Source organism: Frieseomelitta varia, unplaced genomic scaffold (assembly GCF_011392965.1).
Source record: "Frieseomelitta varia isolate USP_RPSP 00005682 unplaced genomic scaffold, Fvar_1.2 scaffold_281, whole genome shotgun sequence".
Classification (NCBI taxonomy): Eukaryota; Metazoa; Arthropoda; class Insecta; order Hymenoptera; family Apidae; genus Frieseomelitta; species Frieseomelitta varia.
Window position 1 is genome coordinate 2,039,694 of NW_025110014.1, and position 22,195 is coordinate 2,061,888.

Sequence of the window (22,195 nt, forward strand, 5' to 3'; positions counted from 1 at the left end):
AACCTATAACTCTTCGATCGACCGATATTGCGAAACAATAGCCTTACATTTCATTGCATTTTATATTATTATTAAATTATTTACGAGACTGAACAGTCAGGAATTTCACCGAATTTCTGTAACAGACACTTGCGTGCATCCAGAAATATTCAAACGACGCACTTGCGTAGCAGATGTTTGAAAATTTTCCTAGAAACGCGCTCTCGTTCGTAGAATGCTTGCAGAAAATGAGGAAATGAGAATTGTTTCGATCAATTTTAAAAATTACATCGTAATTGTTAGCTCTATGAATAATTATCGATTATTCGAGAGTCGAATTTTTGGGAACTAGATGAGAAACGATGATGACCGTCGATCAGTGACTAACGCAGATGAGCGACGCAATGACATTTTGATTTCGCAGCTGCGTCATTATTCTTCGAGCGACGAGTATGCGAGCCCATTATTGGAAACGTGAAACGGCCGAGCCGCGCCGCCTATCGACTATCGAAACTAAAATTTTGTTACATCGCAACGACGTTTGCATTCAGTTTTATATTTTTCCAATTCCAAGCCCAATATCGTAGATGCGGCGTCCCCGAATTAAGAAGAGCATTCTGCATCGATAGGAGCGTATCTATATTTGCTCATTGTTTCCTTATCTGTGCCTCCATACTTCTTTCCTCGTTGTCTCTCTTTTTTGCATTCTCTTGATCCAGCGTTTAATTTAATTCGTTTGAACAATTTTAAAAAAATCATTCTTCCCCCATTCTCACGTCTCGGTTAAATGGAAAACAATTAATTCCATTCGTGCATCGTGTTTTTCATTCATCATCGGCGACCTATCGGAAATTTTCAATTACAAACTTCATCGTTTGTCGCCAACTTTTTAAATAAACAATCTCGCGCGGGATAGTTTCGACGCCTCCGTACATCCTCGGCTCCTAACAGGAACAGTAAACATAGCGAGGCACGTTTTCACCTTGGCGCGATACACTTCCGGCAGCCATCTTTGAAATTAACCAAGAATTCTCGGAGGACAGCGGAGGTCTTTGTAATCACTTGACCCGAGGGTTGAACAGATTTTAGATAATAATAGCGGCTCGGTTATAAGCTTACCGGCCTTAATCCACGCTTACGACTGTAAGTCCCTGCTGGAAGTTCCGCTCGTTTCGAAGAGCGTACGTAGCCGCGTTTTATCAAGATTAGATCCGATTAGAAGTTTCGCGCGTTGTCGAAGGAGTGCGTTGAAACGTCGCGTCGCCGTGAGCGTGCGGAGAACACTTTGTTCGAACGAGCGAATCCTTCGCGGATTAAAGCGAATCCCGCGTGTTCAAACGTACCGGAAGTCGGGTCATTTCGAGAGACACTTTCCGTTTCCGTGGTGGATTTTACGGAGCAATAGAGAAGCTATTTGTTTACGACGCACTTGAGACTTGCGAAACAAACGTACATCAATTTCCCGAGACGATTCATTGACGTGAAAAAAAAATTATATGGAAATAATTTATTAAATACAGATTAAGTACGATACTTTTCCCGACGATTTGCGATCCTACCTTTTTTACATAAACGCGTACAACATTTCTCACTTTCGCCGCGCCGCGCGCAAATTAACGATTGGAACAACGAGGGAATCAATTTACAAATCCCGCGGTCATAACGCAGCAAACCGCAGGTCCGTTTTAAGAAGAAAGTAATTACGTTGTACGATTAGATCAAAGGAAAAAGAAAAAAACAGGGAGAAAGCAGAGAGAGAGAGAGAGATTTTTCCAGCTGAACTGACGGTATAATTTAAAGGCCAGCCTAGCGGCGAGCAAGAATATTTGTTTCTCGAGCGTGTTCTCTCGGTCGAGGATCGAAAGCAAGGAGCGGTGAATCGCGGCGGAAATCCTGTAAGCACGCTTCCCTGGCGGGTTTTTGAACGAAACAAGCTCGGTTGGTTTTAAAGGGTAGCTTATTATACCAGTGCGCTGTTCCCAGCCCAGCCCCTTCCCCAACCCTCTTCAGCCTACCGCCCCTTGATATCTCCATCCTGCTGCTCGATGAAATTTTGCTATTGAACGCGCATCGTTGCACCAGCCTGCTTGTGGTGCAATAATTAAGGTGCACGTCTGCATCGTACAGCGATTCCGTCGTTATTGATCCGACAGCGACGGGCTCAATGTTAATTACCGGCTTAGTCAGCCGTTCCTCTGTATATTTTCACCGTGATTAAGGCTAATACCATACACAGTTCGAATTGTAACGCCCTCGTTGCGGGTTAATTTCATTGAAAATTTCACGCCGTTCGTTTATCGCGAACGATACTTCCGAACGGAATTCCCCGTTCTTTCGCGAAAATTCGCTAAAATTATTCGCTTAATATTACCTGTTCGTTTATTTCGTTTTAATCTTATTTATTTATTTTCATCTTTGCTTGTTTATGTCGACCTGCTTTGTAGTATTTCATTGCTCAAGACAGCAAAGCACGCGGAATTCCCTTCGTGTATTTTTATCTCTCAATTGTTTCGTGAAATTCTTTCGCCGCCTGTTTGCTCGTTTATTTACACTGGAAACGTGCTCAATAATCTGATTTCATCCGCGAAATGTGTACATAATAGAAAATTATCCCTTTCAATTATAAAGTTAGCCCCGGAGCCAAGAAAGAACGCAACTTTTTTATTCCCTTGGGATTTATTTCCTCGCGTCCTCCTGTTGCTCGTTTATCTTGCCATTTCGTTTGTTTACGTTCCCCGTTTTATTTCTTTTCAATAAAAGCCATCCCCGCGATACATCCGCGAGCGCTCTCGAGTCGCAAGAAACGAATCCCTTCTTGAGAGAAATGTTCAAAGGGGAGCCACAGTTCGATGCTTCGAGAGTTAATCTTTTGTTCTTCTTTGCCAAATAAAAAGCGGAAGTCCGTCGGACGGATCGCGGAGCAAATGGTTGCGAAAGTTTTCATTCAGCCGGCGAGCTGAGTTCAGCTTATAAAACTTCACCGTGTAACGAAGGAGGGGTGATCGAATAAATAACGTAGGCCGGAAATGTCGGGCGTGATTTCGATCGAAAGAGCGCCGAGAGGGAGGATAGGGGGATCTCGCGGGATCGAGTTAACGTCAAAGATTGATCCCGGCGATAGCACGCCATGCGGCCGTGCGTAATTAATAATTAGTGGCCGACCAGAAAATTATTCGCTATTATGGTAATAGCGATTAAATCATCACTGCTGCGTGTTACCGCTCTAGATTTTCCACCGGGCAGTTGCCTAAGCTCTTGTCAATTTGCGCTCAATGGACCACGCCGGCGAGAGGAGAACGTTGCAAGTTCGAAATGGAAAGAAAAGAAGCTGCACAGCTTCTTCGAGATTTTCGGCAAGCTGATAATCAAACGATTGCTCAATCGTATTTTCGTCGATTAATTCGAAAGGCGAACGCGAGCCGAAGAAAAAAAAATAAATAAATAAAGAAGAATCCACTCCATTTCGTTCCTCTCTATCGCTTTTTATATTCACCCCCGTTGGCGCTTAAAAGAGGCACGTTTCTCCCTCGTGAATTTTTTCGCTCTATCCTCCCGATTCTTTTTATCGCGAGCCACGCAACGATTCATCTCGATATCAAACAGAGGGGTCTTTTTTAATCCCTCCTCCGGTCTAGTCTAGTCGGCGAATGCGCGAAAATGAAAACGAAGGATTGCCTCTCGTCCCAATCGCCGGCGCAGTCTCGCCGATTATCCGTCATCCTGGCGAAATAAAGAGACACGAACGCCGAACAAAAGGGGAGTTTGTTAAACGCTCGAGCCTTCCTCTGTGCGTGGCGCGCGTGTGACGCGTGTTTGATGTGTTCCTTTTCAAACGACAACGGTTTGAAGATTTCCCGTTCTTGGAAGGATGTTCTTGCAATTTTTTGCGAATACTGAGATAAAGACACTGCACGAGCGCCGCGTGCTCGTGGCTTCTTTTTTCTCCACGGGCAGATGAATTCCAACGTTTCGGCCGAGAGGGGATGAACGGTTTGACGGCAATCACGAAAGTGGAAGAATAATACGCGCAGAAAGGAAGATTTACGTCGGCTCTTTTGTTCTTTGGTTTCGGAGAAATGTATGACGCGGGGTATCATAGACGAAAATGTTATGGAGAATGGGCACAGCGGATGAAGATTACATATTGTTGATAAGGATATTATTTAACAATGACGAGGAATGCCGGAAATACGAGAGAGAATGAGTCTCGCGAAAAGAAGAAAGTGAATACGCGAAGATCGCAGGGAGAAATATAATAAATTGTTAATGTCGAAATAATAAAAAATTCTAACGTTTGAACATTTGAAAATTAATTTGAAAATCATGGTGACTTACATCTGTTTAACGTCATCGAATCTCAGCCACGTTTTAACAGGAAACGCGGCGCATAGAAATAAATCGTCGATCAGCCGGAATAAGCGAGCCACAAATCACGATAGCGCTCGTTTGCTGGCCGTTTTCACCAGCGTTTCATCGTTCCATCTTCCACTGCCAAATCGAGGGAAAAGGAGGTCGAAGCGACGACAGCGAAAAGTAGCCACTGAAATCGGGGAGGCATGCCCCTCAGCCTCGTATCTGCCATTTCAAAACGAAGGATCCAACCTATTTCATCTTTTTTGTCACTCGCTTGAAAATTTTCAAATCTTTCTCCAAAAATAAATCTCTTTTAGCCTCGAATACTTTTCGTCTAAACCTGAGAAAGTGAAAGTAATTAATTTACAAAAATATGCGCCTATCTGTCCGTTATGTATGAACAATGTTCTATGACGAACGAATGAGTTTCTATTCACGTGAAAAGAAGCAGAGCGATCGTTCGCTATGTATTTACACTGTAAGTGAAATGTTTACTTTAGGAATCCCAAAGTCTCGGTGGTAAACGTAAAAGAATATCCCAAAAATAGGAAAGAAATATCTGACGCGGGGAAGTTCGATCGATCCCGAATATTCTTGGAAGTTGAACGTTTTATGAAAACCAATTTAGCGCTCGAACTTTACGATGCCGGATTTTCATCCCGATGGACAAGAACGATATATATCCACGGTTCCAGAAATAACATTCTATGGTTGCTCGAAAGGTTCAAGCAGCAAGCACATCCTGCCAGGAGTCGAGTCGATAAGATGAAAGCTTTATACTTGACGGGCGGTATTAACTTCCTCGCGTTTCGCTTATTTTTCACTCGTTTATGAGACTTTCTTTTTCTTTTTCTTTTTCTTCTTTCTCTCTCTCTCTCCTTTTCTTCTTTCTTTTTTCTTGTTCCTTTTTCCTTTGAAGACACGGCCGGCTTGTTGTACGTGCCGACTCGTTCTGTCTTTTAACGAGAACGCAAAGTCGAGGAGATTACGAGACGAACGAGCTTCAAGTCGCAAGAAACGGCTCGCTTATCGTAAAGTTCGGCCTCGTAAAATCCGACGGCTGGACGAACAATGAAATTCCAAGCATGCCATGAAGCTTCGTGTTTAAATACTTTTATGGCGACCAGAGCTTTACCATTGGTCGAGAAACTATGATAAGGGTGTGAGTTTCAATTAACCCGCGAATTGTGAATTCTTCGAGATTCCTTATCGTTATCGTGAAGTATACAACAACACTCGAGAATATTTTCCATGTTTTGAAAATTATTATCGAATATCTCGAAATATCAATATTTCTTTGTAGTCGTTAAAGTTTTTACCATATCTTTATAACAATGATCGATCAAAAAATTTTGCTGCATATTGTTCGTATTTGAAAACGCAATTATTTCTACACTTAAAACTACGCTTAACGTTCTTATCGGTTCTTTATCTTCTTATTATAGATAAATAAAATTCTTGTACAGAAAAATATTAATTTCGAACATAAAAGTTCCAAAATCTTATTGCAGTTTTATGTCTCGCAATTTCAATCAAATTTTGCAGTTTATATAATGTTGTGATGCTTTAATATAGCTTATATGTTACAAATTAGTGTACTTGACGCAAAATAAAAAAACGAAACTCAATCCACATAGATCTATTTAAAAAATATTTTAAGAAGTATTCCAATTTTCGCGCTACGACATTGATCGATTGTCGATAAATTCATAGTAGGAATCTTTATTTACCGTAGATGGTTTCTAAGAATAGCTAATGCGTAATCTATGGTAAATGGTGATGGCACATTTTGTATGTGCTAAATTTTTCATTCCAATTTTCATCAATCTGTTTTAAATCGTTATATTTCTTCATTGATGAAATACCATCATGTTAAATTCAATAAATAATTCCGGAAACATTTAACAATACTGTCCATATTTTTGATTTTAATTCTCATCACCAGTAGTGCTGCGGTGCAAAACTTGAATCGGTACGTCAGGATGTAACACAAAAATGGTAATTAATCAATATGTACTTGCATAGGAATAGTCTCATGTACGATCGTTGTTCTTTTATCTGAGCTGATTCCCTTATCATCATGCGGTGTACAATTGAAATAATCTAACTAATAAAACTATTAATAAAAAAAGACACGAATAAATGATCTTTTAGATTTGTTCATTCATTCAATATTTTTATTTAAATATCTAAACAAATCTAAACAAACATATATTTTATTCTTACACTATATATTATGTCATGAATAAATCATTTAACGAAAGGATGATAATTAAGGTCATTACCATACTCGAATTTAGATTTGGAACGTTTGTTCTTTTTGGCTTCTTCCATCATCTTTATCACACCAGGTCTATAAAATAAAAAAGATATATAAAACGTTTATTAAAAATGCTACTTAAGGTTCTGAAAATGCTTACCTATAAGGCGGTGGTAATAATTCTTCATGCAATGTACATTGTATATTTGAACATGGCTCATTTTGTTTGTATATTTTTACTCTAATAATACCTATATTTCTTTTACAATCATCTTCAAGTCTAAGAAGCTTAGATGGTGGCATATCAAAACAAAACATAAAATGACTGAAAATAATAAATGTTACATTGTTATAATAAATAAATTATCTGCTGAATACATTTTATTTAAATGTACAAAAAAGAAAATGAACCAACACTAAATACATACCCAGCATGTGTATTAGTTTTACCATGGGCAATTGCCTTACATGGAAGTTCTTTATTTCCCCAGTTTTCAATCTTCCTAATAAATCCACCTGTTTCAAATATTGAATTTGCTACATTCTTTAAGGTAGTTGCATATTCTGCCTGTAAATATAATATATTTCAATTGTTAATCATAACAACATTTAGGTTAGAAAGCATATTAATTGTATTTTATGAAATATTATGAATTAATGCGATACCTTGCTTGCCAGTCGTAATAATAACGGCATTTCATAAGTCGGCATATTTCTATAATATTTCTATAATACGTTTACTTTTAATGTATGAATGAAATTTTACTTGAAATGAAACACTATTTTCCTCTCAACTAGACATTAACTAGAACCTATGAACTATATGTAATAACTTGACACGTGATATTTCACAACGTATTAAATGAATCACCTATATAGTAATTTATATCATTTATAGTTTATACGAGTAACAAATATTTAACTTTTGTTAACTTTTTGTCATTGATTAAAATTATCTATAAGTGTTTATTTTGATATTGACGAATAATAAGGTTATAATAACCTCATGCCGCTAATATGTACTTGAGAAAATCTTTCCTCACTTTCACAAGAAACTATAACGTTTTATGCTTAAATCTGATACAACAAAATTTATACTCATATCATGTAAATAAAAATTATGTCCCCCTGCAATTTTTAATAAACACATTACAGTATTCGAATAACAGTCCATCAAAATGTTGGAATTGTAATTTTGTGTACAAATCTGATTTGTTCTGCTCTAAATGTAAAGTTTTGCAAGAACCACCTGAAAATTTAACTTATTTCGATATAATAGGCATTTCAAGAAGTTATGACGTTAAAATTACGGAAATTCAAAAAAAGTACAAAGAACTCCAGAAATTATTACATCCTGATAAATATAGTACCAAATCTGAGGTAAGTGCAGTTTGATAAAGATATTAACATATTTATCTTGAGATATATTGTTGATTTCTTGTTTTATTTTTACAGAAAGAAAAGCAACTTTCTGAGAACTTATCATCATTAGTAAATAAAGCTTATACTACATTAATACATCCTCTAAAAAGAGGACTATATATGTTAAAATTAAATGGCATAACAATATCAGAAGAAACAGATAGCTTAAACGCAGAATTTTTAATGAAAATTATGGAAAAAAATGAAGAAATAGAGGAAGCTACAAATAATGTAGAGAAGATAAAGAAGCTAGTACAAGATAATGAAATTATCCTAAATAATTTAGCAAAGTATTTTGTTTCTAATTAAAAAATGAATGCATTGTTTTGTCACAGATTAATGAGCAGATTTTTTTCACAGGAAAATAGCGGATGCATTTAGACAAGAAGATATTGAAAAAGCAAAATCTTTTCTCGTACAAATGAAATATTATGATAGCATAAATAATAGATTAAAAAAATTAAAACATGATCTAGGTATAATAGAATAAACAATTTTTAAATATAAAACATTTGTACTATAATATATACATTAATTTTTGTGTATAAATGTATGACATATAATTGTTAGCGCGAAAAGTATATTGTCATCTATTTATTACTTAGAAATGTAAATATTTTATTTCTTCTGTTAGTATTTTTACTAATTAACATTTTAATAATATTGAATCATTCTCTTTTGTGTACTATTTATATAGTAATTCTGTAACTTTTTAAAATTGCATACATATATGAAATAAAGACAGTCATTTAAAAAAGTAATAAAATTCATAAAATTAAATTATTCTTGTTCATTATCTATTTTCCATTGTTCAATCCATTGACATATTCTATTCACATTTTCTGTTATTTGATTTAAATTGTTACTTGTCAGTTCGTGAATTATTTCTTCTTTATAAGCTAACCTTGCCTCTTCAAGAATAGTTTGAAATATTTCACAATCTATATTATCTTCTAACTTTTTTCCTGTATAACCTCTGTCTCTTAAACGATCATACAAAATAGTGTTGTCTGTTCGTAATACAAAAACAATATCAAACCACCTTTCAGGGAAAAAATCAGCTCCATGATAATCAACAATCTTTCCACCTTCGCACATAAGGGGTTCCATTTCATTCAATAACTGCAATTGGAAAGTACAATATTTACAATTTAATGAAATTGTAATTAAAACATATTTTATAAATTACCTTATCTTCATCCAAAATAGGACACTGATATACTTCATCATATCCTTCTAGGCATTCTTTTTCAATAGCAAATTTGCTAACATCAATCCAGGTTAATCCAGTCTTCTCAGATAAAATACGTGACATTAAACTTTTTCCTACTCCAGGTGTACCTAAACACGAAGAGTTTATTATTTCATTATATTTGATTTTTAAATCAACAAATTCGGCACATGTGGTACATTGTGCATGTGGTTATTAAACTTACCTGTTACTAAAATGTTTGGAAAATTTCTATCCATATCGATCATCTTCAAAATGACACAATTGTATTTATTTTAATATTAAAATAAATCTTGTCTAGTGAACATTTCTAAAAAATTACAGATCATCGCAGAAGTTTGTTGCTTACATTTATGTGAGTAACGTGTGAGGGCGTCATAAATCATCTTCGACATTAATCCTACCAGACTGAGAAATAAGCTGCAAATTAAATTTTGACAGATTTAAGAATATTTTTAAATTTTTTCAATTTTAACTAATATTTTTAATACATAATTATTACGCTATTCACGCTCATTATTAGTTTAATGTTTTTAAAACTTTTATGAGATTAACTTACTTTTTAAATTTCTGTAAAGAGAAATAAACAATTTCAAATTTATATACAAATTTAAATAAAAGATTAAAATATCTTTTATATAAATTAAATTTCTCTCAATACAGAATCCAATTTTATTAAAATTGTAAAATTATATTTCGATATTTTAAACAGTTTTTAAAAGTACAATAATTTACTTTTCTATGTCTGTAAAATTACAAAGAAAAGTAACTGTCGAAAGTCTATATTTTTCTACATACTTCATGGACATTGATGCAACGTAACACGTGTTGGGTACGTTTATTTAAAGAGAGAGAAGACGTAGTAGTTTCACCAGAAACACGGAATTTTCGTCACTGACTCGTAAGGTCAATTTAATATTAGCATTAAATTTTTATGTATATCGAACAAAAGTATAGTTGCAGCGCCAGTGAAATATTATAATTAATAAATAAGTAACTATCAAGATTGTAGTATTTCAAGGAATAATCGCTCACGGCACGACCTGGTACGACAAGAATGAGGTGGCATAATTCGTTGTGCTCATTATTTCGAAGCAATCGTTTCCAAAAATCCAAAGCGTTTTGCAATGGTGCCGTGTGCCTTGTTTCTGATTGTTAATCGTCGTTATCGCGTTGTGAATCGTCAATCTCGCTTCTTTAAACGATTTTCCTAACCTGAACTAGTATACGTTTATAACCTAATTAGTATCTATAACATATTGTTGTGTAGTTCTTTTGTGAAACGAAATCGGTTGTTTATCGTGTCCATTTATATATCAGTAATGTAATGCAACAAGTCATGTGTACTTAATATTATTAAAATTTACTTGTTTAAACATTTTCTACAATTTCATTATTAGAAAAACAAATAAACAAGATTCTTATAGATACATATGTGAGCTTAGTTCTACAGAATAGTAGTGAATATAAACTTATAAGTCACTAAATTACTAATGATTTGTCGCTATTAATCTTTCTGTAATTTTAGGTGAAAGTAATAAAGGATAATTGGAATAAATTGTGCATACAAAAATAGCTTAGTAAAAGCTGTTTTCCAAACAAAAATAAAAGAAAAAAAGCATCATAGATCATATAAAATTTAAGCATTGCTGCGGTTCAGAAGGGCTCTATGTGCTCCACGTCAGCTTTAGCAAATGGTACTTTAGTTTTCAAGAATATTGTATCAGAACATCAAAGGAGAATTTCATCTGCAAATTATAAACTTGATACACGACAGAAACAACATGCGCAACGAAATTACTGCAGCAGTACTATTCTTAGTACAGCTGATAGAAAAAAACGAAAAATTTAGTCCTGATCAATTGGAATGTTTTAAACGACGTTTGGTGGAATTGTTGACGGAACGTTTCAAAAATCATTGGTTTCCTGACAAGCCATTCAAAGGTCAAGGTTATCGTTGTATTCGTGTAAATGGTCATAATCGGAGGGATGCAACTTTAGAGAGTGCTGCAAATGCTGCTGGAGTGAAGTATGAAGATCTATCATTACCAGTGGAATTAACACTTTGGGTTGATCCTAATGAAGTGTGTTGCCGATTTGGAGAGAGCAAAGGATCATATTGTACATTAGCATCATTTGATGATAAAGAAAATACTGTACCAATTTTTCAAGGAAATCATGAAGGATTAGAAAAGGAAAATAAACAATCCGAGGGGCCGACTAAGGTACAGATTACTATGTAGACATTTGTATTTAATTTTTATTAGTAAAAAATGAAAAAATTGGTAAAAAGTTAACTAAAAAATAACATACTTTTATATTTTACAGAAATCCCCTTTGATTATTAATTCAGATCAGCAACAAAAATCAAAACCACTAAGCTCTGCTAATCAGAATCAACAGCATAGCAATAACGGTACAGGTAGGAAACGCAATCTAAACAGCCCAAGGTTGCACGTAAATAGAAATCGTTCATGGTTTGGCCACTCCTTCATGGGCTATGGTCCTCATCCAATAAGTCAACCATGGTATAACATTATGCCTCCTCACTTCTTGGGTGGTCCATCTCCACCTCCTTTCATGGGTCACAGAGGAAACAAGTGGATTCATCCACCATCCTACCCAACAGGACCTGCCCGGTTCCATCACTGGTCTCCCAAAGCTGCTCTTAAAGTATAAAAAAATCCCTCCTTATGAAAGTAGTTAAAAAATCTGTTCCTTTCTATAAAAAAAATTACATTTTTTATTAATTAAAAAATTTTATGTTTTGATGTAAAAGTACATGACATAATAATATTAACAATGTATTTCTATATTATTAAGACTATTATTTACATTTAAATATTAATGTCTTTATATTAGGAACAGGTTTATTAACATTTCTGACGAAAATTCTCCATTCTGTAATTACAAATGACCTTGTTCGAGTTACGACTAAGGCTTACGATTTTTTATGATGAGAAATGTTGCATTATTACATGTTATATATAAATAATTAATTGGATGATAGATGTTTAATTCCGGATGCAAGGTTGCTTGTAAAATATTAGATTAGTCAGAATTTGATTAGAATGAATTAAGTCATTGATGTGTAAGACATAAGAAAAGGTGAATGTCATATCACTTGTGACACTTTTCCGATTAATTCTCAAAAGGATTTAATAGGAAATAGATCGTAGATGTTTCAAGAGGGAGCAGTATTGATTTGATGCGGGTTACCGAAATTGGATGCAATTCCTCTTTAAATTGTATGTAATAAATTTTAATGCCTCATACAGGCGATCTCAGTTCATTAAATAATATTTCATATATGAAATTCTGTCATGTAGTAGAGAGAAAGAGTTTTAAAGAAAACTCTTCTTTAATGTGTATATATGTAGTTTATTCACAATGACTGGAGCTTCAAAGTTCGCTTCATTTTTCAGTATTGTTATAGCGCCGAAAAGTAGATAATTTAGAGGTATAATCTACCAACTTATTAAGATAGTGATATTCTATAACAATATTGACAAACCATGTAAGCTTTGAAATTCTAGTAACACTGATTTGAGAATAATCTTTGACAAGTTTGAATCAATATTATCTTTTATTGTATATTACTATATTGCGTTAATGAATAGAAGAACGATGTCTTTTTTTGAATTTGCAGGTTCGTATTGCAAAGAAATTTAGAATATTTTTGCTTTAAAAAGCACACTATACCTCTTGTGTAAACATACTGCCTCCAGTAGAGATTCTACTAATAATAATTTATGTTAAAAGATTATTAACAAATGCATGAATTTCATAATTAACGTACAGTTACAAAAATGAATGTTTATTTTAATCATGCTCAACTTAAAAATATATTGAGCTTACGGTTTTTAAATAACACTACTAAAACGTAGTATTTAAGAACATACATCATTGATGTTGGTAGATCTATAGCTTATTGCAGTTGAAACTTTAATTCTATTGTACTAATGCAAACGTTGTGTACATTCAATCTTGTATATTATAGACAATTGATAACATCATAGTAATTTATGCTCTTGCTTTGTTAACAATATAAATACATATTTAACTTTTATTTGGGAATTATGAATCTATATATGAAGGACTCAAAAACCAAGTCAAATAAATTAGCTTTTTAATTGTCACTTCATACAATATTTTGAGTATTACAATACTTATTTTCTTTAGTACTTTTGCATATTGCTGTTTACCTACGATTGTTTTATTCAGATATCTTTGTGTAAATATATATATCACTATTTATAGACGTTTAACAGAATAATATTCTTTAATTTTTATATTTAATATAAACCATTGTTTAGTTTTTGACTCTTTCACACGCACGCAAACATTTTAATATCATACATGCCTAAAATGTGCAATTTTGTTCAGTTTATGTTGTAACATAGAATTATTCATAAAGGTAATTTTCATTTCATTTACGCAATTTTAATGTGAGAATTACTTTTAAGAATGAATTAACAATGTATGTAAAATGCAGTATGCAACTTATTTTATTAATACATTATTGATTTATATGATTGAATCATTTTAACAACTTTCCACAAATGTTTTAAAACACTAAAATTGGTAATGAAATGAAAAATTTGAATAGTATAGGTGTTATCATCTGTTACATAATATAAATCTAGCTGATGAAACAAATTGAAATATTGTTGCTAGATATACTTGCTAGTGTCCTTAGATAAATTTCTAAAGATATAACCAGATACAACATAAATGTTATTGAACAGACTGTATTAGAAAAAAATTTTAATCAAATATGTAGTATAAATTTTGCAACTTTCATGTTCCACATTTAACATTGTTTAATATATGCATGAAACTTGCTGTACTGTAGGTGATTTTTGTGTTCAATTTATTAAAATTTATTCAGGAAGAGACATTTTGTTGTTATGAAAAGTATAAAAATTTTATATAGATATAATGTATATGTAGAGTTAAGCAATGTTGCATTCGGATATATTCTTTTATTAATATAATATATATGATGCTCAACATTTGAAATGTTCCAAACTTTTTAATTGTGTTCATATATAAAAAAGAAAAAAAAAACCACTTTAAACACACTTTATGCTTCATACAGCAACATCTTCAAGTAATAGAAAATATTCAGAAATACTTTTTTTATAAGAAATCTATATTCAGATAATATGTGATAAAAATATGTAGTATTAATGTAAATTTTCATTCTTAACAAAAAGAAAAAATTACATACATTTTAGGCAAAAAAAAAATCCCTTTTATATAAAAAATTCTTTTATATCTGTACCTTCTTAAGTACATGATAGTTAGACATTAACATTTTCAAGTGAATATAGTCTTTTGGCATAAAGATCGAATCGTTCTCGAGAAACATGAAAAAATTTTACACAGTAATAAAAATTCGTTTTTTTTTTATATTCAATATACAGAAAAAAATTTTACATTACATTATTACAATATTACATTATTGTGCATTCTCTTATCGTGTAAGACTGTACTTTACAATCGTGTAAAAATAATGTATTCAGAAAGAAAAACAAATATGGTATTAGGCTTTAACGTTTGGATCATTTCGATTGTAGAGTAAAGCACTATATAAACATATGCATATATTCTATCACTGCTGTGTCATATGTTATAAAACTACTTCTTGCATAATTATGCAATGATAACTATAATCCTGTTCTAGAATCATACTGATCTTCGCATTTTTTCATAATTTTAAATATATATCTCTGTTCAATACTTTGTTTCGTGTTATTCAATAAAAATTATATTACACATTCAAGCAAAATATTTACAAATCATTAATTGTACAACCTCTTTACTTTTAGCATTATAATCAAAATTTATAGAATTAATGAATAAAATCTTAAAATATTCTAGAAAGATTCGTATCTGTACTAAAAAACGTAAGAAATCATAATAAAACCATAATTACAAATTAAGAGAATTATCATGCTTTTATTTTTTATAGGTAATATGTTCTTTTTCGAGATGCGATGAAATCAAAAAAAATTTCATTTCATCTTTGTTAATTTTTGATTTTCGCTTGTGCTGACTTAAAATTATATTAATGCATTTTTTGTAAGTGAAATAATATTTTGTAAAGTCTGTTATTTTTGCAAATATTACATGAAATACATGTGAGTTATAATGTTATATTACTATCATTAACATTTGTATGATTACAAACATTATATACAAGACACTTAATAAATATTTCTGCAAATTAAATGTTTTTTTATTTTTCATCAAATATTTTCCAATCTACTTCATTAATAATTTCTGTATATGTATTTTAGATATCTCTGTAATAAAAACGTTTTCTCATTTTGTATTGCATTGATTCCTATTATGTTTCCGCGTATATACGACAGATAAGATGGCTGAATATTGATACCCAATAAGAAATGCCATTATTTTTCTGAGTCGTTCTATTGGTTACTTTTACGTAGTCTATTAAGTACGATTTTCATTATTGGAAATTTTTTTGAGTTCTTTTTTCATTCGGTAATTTTTTTTCATTTCCTGGTAAATTTATAACATATCACACATAAAAAATCGTGTAAGTAACATGTGCAGTAAAGTCACAAAAGCAGTCAAAACATCTGTAACTCAACCTTAAAGTTGACGATTGAGTTACACTTATGGTTTAGATGTATGGCAGACGACAAAGAAGTTTGGAATCTGTCATTTCGATGTTAATCGTAACAATATTCCCTTAAGCATTAGTAGTTTCATAAAAACAATTCTTACCACAATTACCCTAATAGTTGATGATGTTATAGGAAAATAAATTACGTTGGAACGTGTACAAACTATCCATATTTCTGTACGTCTTGAACAATAGGGTTATGAGGCTCCAATTTCGAAGTCTCGCTGTTCATAAATATTTTTTCAGTGTTTTTAGTATAATTTGTGTGTTACACGATGGCTGAAAAATGTAAGGTATGTATGTGACAGAAACTAAATATTACATATGCTGTAATAACTAATATATGTACAGTACCATCAAACCTTAAAAAAATATAGATATTTTAATCAATCAAATAGTAATTAGCAAAATAATTACAGTTAGAGGAAATAAATTCTTTATATTGAAATGTAATTGATGTTTAAGTATGTTTAATTAACTTTTTATACTAGTATTATTAGGTACCATATGTGAATACAATTTTTTTTCATTGCACATTTCAGGAATGTGGCTGCAAATGCGTGAGCTGCAATCAAAATGATCAGCAACATGGAGAAATGCATTTGCATGTAGAAATAGAAAATTTGCGCCAACGTTTAATGGAAAGGGATAATCACATTGTGACAATGGAGACACAATTCCTAAATGAAGCTGATAAGTTTCCAAATGGAGAATTAGCCTCCATGAAGGAAGAAATCTTAATTTGGCAGGAAAAGTATTCAAGATTATATGAAGCTCATAAACGTGTTCAAAAAGTTAATCAAAATCTTGAAGATAAATTATTGAGGATTGTAGATAAATGTGAAACAGAAAAAAGTGCATTTACTAAGGATATTGCAACTTTATCTCATAGATTAGCTGATGCAAATTATACAATACATCGTTTAACCCAAGATAACGTAGGTTTATAGTGTATAATTTTATATAGTATAATTCTTTTCGAGTGAATAATAAATAAGATTTCTATAAATAATATTTCCCTTTAGGAAAAGTATAGAAACGATGTAAATTTGGCAATACAACTACTCCAGTGTAAACCTTCTAATTTTGTTGGACAAAAATATGATTCTGTAAGTTATTTTTATTATAAAATAAAATAATATGAAATACTGATTAATGTATGGAACAGATATCTGAATGTAAACTTTTTTCAGTTGCCTTCTGAGGTACAAGCCAAAGTTAGGACATACATTGCACAAAAGAAACATTCCAATGATACGGCACCTGCTGATGTAAAAAGTATTACAGTGCCAATTTCAACGTTTCCTCCAACCGCAATGGTATATAATGTAACTAAATCTACAGAAAACAACAGCGACGATGACACAGATGATTCCAAGCCACCAGTGGATGTCGTCTCAGCAGCGATAATGGCGAAAGTTTTAGAAGACCGAGAAAAAGAAAGAGTATTTGGCAAACATTGTGACACGTGTACTTGTCACAAAAGTATCTTGATGGTTGACGCTGAAACTCAGACCAATACGCCCGTTTTTTTTTGTAACGAATGTACAATGAAATATGCACAAAATGTAGAAAAACAGTCTGATAATTTGAAAAATATTGACAAAAATTGCCAAAATAAAGGAAGTCAAAACTCTTTGGTGCATGTAGTTTATCACGAAGGAAACGAAAGTGTTAGTAGTAAAATACATCAGAATAATTGTACAAAGAATGGTAATCACCAACTATGCACAAGAGACAAATTTTTAAGTAGAAATTTTAATAAAAAAAATTCAATACGCCGTAGCGATCCGCAACACCAAAGTGTATTCCAGAATCAGAGCGAGAACATGAGTAAACAGACGATACCTTATAAAATTAACGATACATGTCTTAACAGTAAGATAAATGTCGATAAAGGAAAGCAAACGAAGCTGAATAAAAAGTATGAATTACAAATCGATGGCAAATTCAGTTCAAATTCTTGGAATAAATCTTCCAATTGTAATCACATAGTTCCTGAAAATTGTAAAAATTACTTTGATAAAAAAGAACCGAGTCACGTCGATATTATTAACGATAGATTATGGAAAAACGAGTGGACGAAATTAAAATCGCAGACTAAGACGAAAGAAAATAAAGATAAAGTTAATAGTGATATCGAGATCGACATAATTAACGATAGGGCTTGGAAAAATGATAGATCAACTCAAGACACTCATCATCCGACGCAATTAACTTTAATAGAAGTCAAGAATATTGACAATGTCGCACATCAAAATGATTCTGGGCAAATAGAAATAGCCACTAGTCCAAGTTTTAGTAGCGATAGTATTGTAATTTCAACTTCCGATCCTTCCAGTAGTTCTAGTGATGTCGTTCAATTAACTGGAATGCGTTTGCATAATAATGCTAGTAACTTGAAATCTAATACTCAGAACAGAATAACTGGTCCAAGGAATTGCCTCGTAAGAGTAACATCTGGATCGAAGAATATTCTTTTAGATAATGCTGGACATTATAAAACTGTATTATACACTAGTGGAAATAATAAACCAAACACCGCTTTAGTTCACTCGAAAAAATTATCTCGATCTGGATCCGAAAGATCAATTTCAACCAGTAGCGAAGAAAATACTCCGATGTTGCTACATGACAATAATCAGTTGCAAAGAGTAGCTGAATGGGTTCAATCTTCAGTTCACATGGACAGTTCTAGGTCAAATTACACGGAATTAAAGCCTAATGAAAATATAATTGAGAAAAGTCTTTCGTTAACATACTTGGAGGAGTCGCAAACGAAGTCCAAATTAGTCGAAAATAATCGAGAATTATACGAAGATTCATCAAAGAATAAGTGTAAAAATTTAGCGGTGGACGTCCAAGAGTTTAAAGGAGGCAATTTAAATAATGATGTAAATAATTTTTCATTGAATGTAAATAACACTGATGTAGAAAAGGAGAAAGATTTAATATCTTTCGACGTTCCAACGGAAGAGGAAAATGTCTTGCCTAAAATATTGAAGAAACCAGTCACTGCGGATTTTGATTACGAAGTCAAGATCACTAAAGAAATGGAAGAAACTTATTTAAAACTTGCAGCGAGTTTAGACCCTGTCGCGTTAAGCCTGTCGAGCACAGATAATGCGGATTTAACGATCGAGAAATATAGGAAAAATCATAAGAGATTTCAAAGGAGCCACGATAAAACGGGATCAAAAGTGTAAAGTATTCCAGCAAATATTTCAAATAAATTATTACTATTTCAGCAGGGAGTTCCTTTTAAAGATAAAGAGCATTATTTTTTGTAACTACGTGAAACTAAGGCTGTACCAAGAACAGTAGCGTAGGATAAAGCACATTCTATACACCACTGCAGATAGAATTATATTTAGTATTTAATTTGTATTAACGATAATAGTGCAATATTTTTGTCCTGTGAATAAAAGAATAATTTCACAGCAATCACGCAACATTGCTGAGTACGCTATTATTTAACAGCTACATTAGTCTACATACTTGTGTAGTTTACGTGTATAATTTAGTTCAAATTACTTAAAAATTGAGTAGTTCTTTTTATCAAATTGTTTCTTATATTTAAATGACACTGAAATGCTTTACAAAAGATGTAATGTATCACTTATTTTCTCTCCTTTGATTCTCTACAGTTTTGTATAGATCGATCGGAATCTGAAACATAGCCCGACTAAATTAGATGTTTAAACTTTTATTCTTGTTACTGCGACTAAATATTATAGGACGAATTGCGTTCACGTGTATTCAAACAAGACAATATTTAACAAAAATTCGTTGTCAAAATGTCGTAACACTATGCTCATAGTGCGAGTGCATTAGTGCGTGCTACTTCCAATTATTCGAGCAACATAACGTGAATATTTTACCTTGTGAGTTCTCTTAAAATTCGACATGATAATATTTTACAGCGTTGATGCGTAAACTTCAAAGTTTTATTCAACGATCCTCGCAAATGAATAGACGACAGAACGATGTTATTATTATTATTTTTTCAACACGTTCGATAAAATACAAAATGTATTCGTGACGTGTTTTTTGAAATTCGCGATTTATTTATGAACGCGTTTACGCGATTCATAAATAAAGTAATAAAGATTTGTTTCGCGCAAAGATCATCGTCTGTGTTAAAGAATAGTTACGGCACCAAAGTTAAAAGATTAATACTTCTATAGTACTTCATTAATGTTTCACTTAATTTAATATATAATTATTATAATGTAATTACCTATGTTCGTTTGCATGTCTTGTTACACGTTTATGTTAAAGAATGCCTTGAATCACAGTGAGGAGATGACGATTATAATGTTGCTGGCATGTAATTAAAGTAAATTGGATCGTTACCTGATTTCGATGTTAATACAAGCTCGCTGTACTTTGATCGAATTATAACCGATCTCTTACAAAAAAAAAAAAAAGGTATAATAATAAGGTATAATAAAAATTAAAAAAAAAAAAAAATAGTCCAAGAAGAGAGATAATGTAAACTTTCGCTTTACTAAGTTTTTAGAATTCTAATGTCAAATAAAAGGATTACTTCGAAATTATTCCATAAATTGTACTTTTACAAATTATTATGAATAACCATAAACTGATCAGTGTCACGAATATAGCCTCTAATTCTAATCGAGAGTAACTTTACGATTGTACATCTTAATGATTTCTCTCGGTAAAAGGATTAAATATAAAATTGTTAAATATACGGCTCACGAATTTCATCAAAATAAACCAGGATTGGTTCAGCGGAAGGCAAGTGGATTATAAACGTTACGATTGATTGCAAAATAATGTTCTTCCCTGTTCTTTTTCAATTCACGAAAGATTTATGTAACATGTTTCATCGTGCGTGGAACGGGAAATTACGGAAGTGTCGCGATAGTCAAAGATGTTCATTCAATAGAAATTAATCGCGTCGTGAAAAACACGTTAAAGTGACTAAGTGTAAATATCCATTATACGCACGTGCAGTAAGAAGGGAAGCAGATTCTTCGCTGAAGTTAAAACAAATATTGGGAAGATTGGGTATTTTTAGGTTGTTCACCTATGCAGAAACTCCAGAAGCGATGAAATTCGTACGAAACTCGGCTGATTGATTCTTATCGTGACTCGTTAAGCGCCACGCGCTTTGAATTAACGATCATTAATTAAGAAGGGTGCATGAGTCACCGGTATATTGGCGCATAAGTTCTGAATATACAAAGATCAATGAAAAATATCGATCGAGGAACACGTCGCCAAGTGTATTCCCGTCGGTTTCAATCTTTTCTCTGGTGAAGCGTCTCTCCATAATATCCACGAAAATTGATAAACGAACATGAAAAGTTTGGAGAAACGATCCACCAAAAATTTATAAGTTTCTGATTCTTAAATAATCAACTCTTGAATAAGCAGTCTGGTCGATTTAAAAATTCGCCAAATGATTTTTTTTTTTCTTTTTCATGTACGTTTACTTTAAATTTTGATAAAAGTCTCTTTTTCCGGCCATCGCGGTACAGCAAACGAAATTTACAATTATATAACTCAATCCCTATTTCTGCTTAAAATTGTCAGCAGATTAATGAAACGTTGTGAAGAAGAAAAACAGGAAGTTTAGCAATACAAGAATTAGTTTTGTCGATTCGTGCATTCAATACGTACGTTCGAGACGCGTATTGTGCTAATAGCGAAACGATTGAAAGGACAGTGAGATACCCTCGATTTTCTTGACTACCTCGTCACATTCTTCAGACTTTGATAAAGTTCAGATGGCCTTCGAAGGATTAAGTGAGAACCACGAATTTGACGCGGACGATCGAGGTGCACAGGTATCGACTGAGATTCCATTGAAACAGACTGATCGGTTTGGATCTCGCACGGAATTACATCCGTATAGTAAGCAGTTATCCATTTGACTCGAAGTCGGATGTACCGTATGTAATCGTGGCGACGATTCTGATTATGTAAACTGTCAAATAAAATGTGTTTAAAGTAAAACCGATCGAGTTTTTCCTTTACGGTGTCTCTCTTCGTCTGTCATTTACAATTTCATTCACAATTAAACACTCTTATTTCGCTGTTCATCTACAGATTAAATTCATTCAAAAATTGATCACTTCTCACGGATTTTAATTTGATCGTCGTCGCAATAATGTGAACTAATATAAGTATCAACGGTTTTACTGTTAGTTTTCGCTTCGAGTGGGTTTGATAAATCTGATCTCGATGTAAATTTCTAGCGGCGTTAATTTGGCGCAATCGCGAGTTTCAGCCACCGCGGGAAACACATATGCAGGAAATCGAT

At 32.7% G+C, this 22,195-nt stretch overlaps 5 protein-coding genes across 13 annotated transcripts in view; 3 read left to right on the plus strand and 2 right to left on the minus strand.

Annotated features, from left to right (window-relative positions):
- The window catches only part of LOC122529278, a 29,630-nt gene extending 20,928 nt beyond the window's left edge, over positions 1-8,702 (plus strand). The window contains exons 2-4 of the mRNA XM_043655234.1: positions 7,872-7,972; positions 8,048-8,304; positions 8,375-8,702. Coding sequence (XP_043511169.1) covers positions 8,135-8,304; positions 8,375-8,504 — 300 coding nt within the window. The 5' untranslated portion in view covers positions 7,872-7,972; positions 8,048-8,134 and the 3' untranslated portion in view covers positions 8,505-8,702. The remainder of the gene's footprint in view (positions 1-7,871; positions 7,973-8,047; positions 8,305-8,374) is intronic.
- On the minus strand, positions 6,430-7,435 carry LOC122529277 (probable 28S ribosomal protein S6, mitochondrial). 2 transcript variants are annotated; one of them, XM_043655233.1, is made up of 5 exons: positions 7,259-7,435; positions 7,021-7,160; positions 6,753-6,917; positions 6,559-6,685; positions 6,430-6,448 (listed from the first exon to the last, which is right to left on the minus strand). In XM_043655233.1, the coding sequence occupies exons 1-4, from the start codon at positions 7,301-7,303 to the stop codon at positions 6,583-6,585; spliced, it is 453 nt and encodes a 150-aa protein (XP_043511168.1). In that variant the 5' UTR covers positions 7,304-7,435; the 3' UTR covers positions 6,430-6,448; positions 6,559-6,582. The 2 variants fall into 2 exon arrangements, with proteins under 2 accessions (XP_043511168.1, XP_043511167.1); XM_043655232.1 differs by lacking the exon at positions 6,430-6,448 and having other exon boundaries at positions 6,486-6,685; positions 7,259-7,434.
- An 87-nt stretch (positions 8,703-8,789) lies between the features above and the next one.
- On the minus strand, positions 8,790-9,659 carry LOC122529276 (adenylate kinase isoenzyme 6). Its single transcript, XM_043655231.1, has 3 exons — positions 9,451-9,659; positions 9,204-9,355; positions 8,790-9,136 (listed from the first exon to the last, which is right to left on the minus strand). Exons 1-3 carry the CDS (start codon positions 9,491-9,493, stop codon positions 8,795-8,797), a joined length of 537 nt encoding a protein of 178 aa, XP_043511166.1. The 5' UTR covers positions 9,494-9,659; the 3' UTR covers positions 8,790-8,794.
- A 377-nt stretch (positions 9,660-10,036) lies between these two features.
- LOC122529275 (protein BTG3-like) lies at positions 10,037-15,033 on the plus strand. Of its 6 annotated transcripts, XM_043655230.1 has the most exons (4): positions 10,037-10,146; positions 10,774-10,942; positions 11,023-11,470; positions 11,574-15,033. In XM_043655230.1, exons 3-4 carry the CDS (start codon positions 11,030-11,032, stop codon positions 11,922-11,924), a joined length of 792 nt encoding a protein of 263 aa, XP_043511165.1. In that variant the 5' UTR covers positions 10,037-10,146; positions 10,774-10,942; positions 11,023-11,029; the 3' UTR covers positions 11,925-15,033. The 6 variants fall into 6 exon arrangements, with proteins under 6 accessions (XP_043511165.1, XP_043511160.1, XP_043511159.1 ...); XM_043655225.1 differs by having other exon boundaries at positions 10,037-10,151; positions 10,774-11,470; XM_043655224.1 differs by having other exon boundaries at positions 10,774-11,470.
- A 614-nt stretch (positions 15,034-15,647) lies between these two features.
- On the plus strand, positions 15,648-21,888 carry LOC122529274 (bromodomain-containing protein DDB_G0270170). Of its 3 annotated transcripts, none has more exons than XM_043655222.1 (5): positions 15,648-15,955; positions 16,037-16,196; positions 16,446-16,841; positions 16,929-17,012; positions 17,097-21,888. In XM_043655222.1, the coding sequence occupies exons 2-5, from the start codon at positions 16,179-16,181 to the stop codon at positions 19,107-19,109; spliced, it is 2,511 nt and encodes an 836-aa protein (XP_043511157.1). In that variant the 5' UTR covers positions 15,648-15,955; positions 16,037-16,178; the 3' UTR covers positions 19,110-21,888. The 3 variants fall into 3 exon arrangements, with proteins under 3 accessions (XP_043511157.1, XP_043511158.1, XP_043511156.1); XM_043655223.1 differs by having other exon boundaries at positions 15,648-15,813; XM_043655221.1 differs by having other exon boundaries at positions 15,648-16,196.
- Positions 21,889-22,195: the final 307 nt, after the last annotated feature.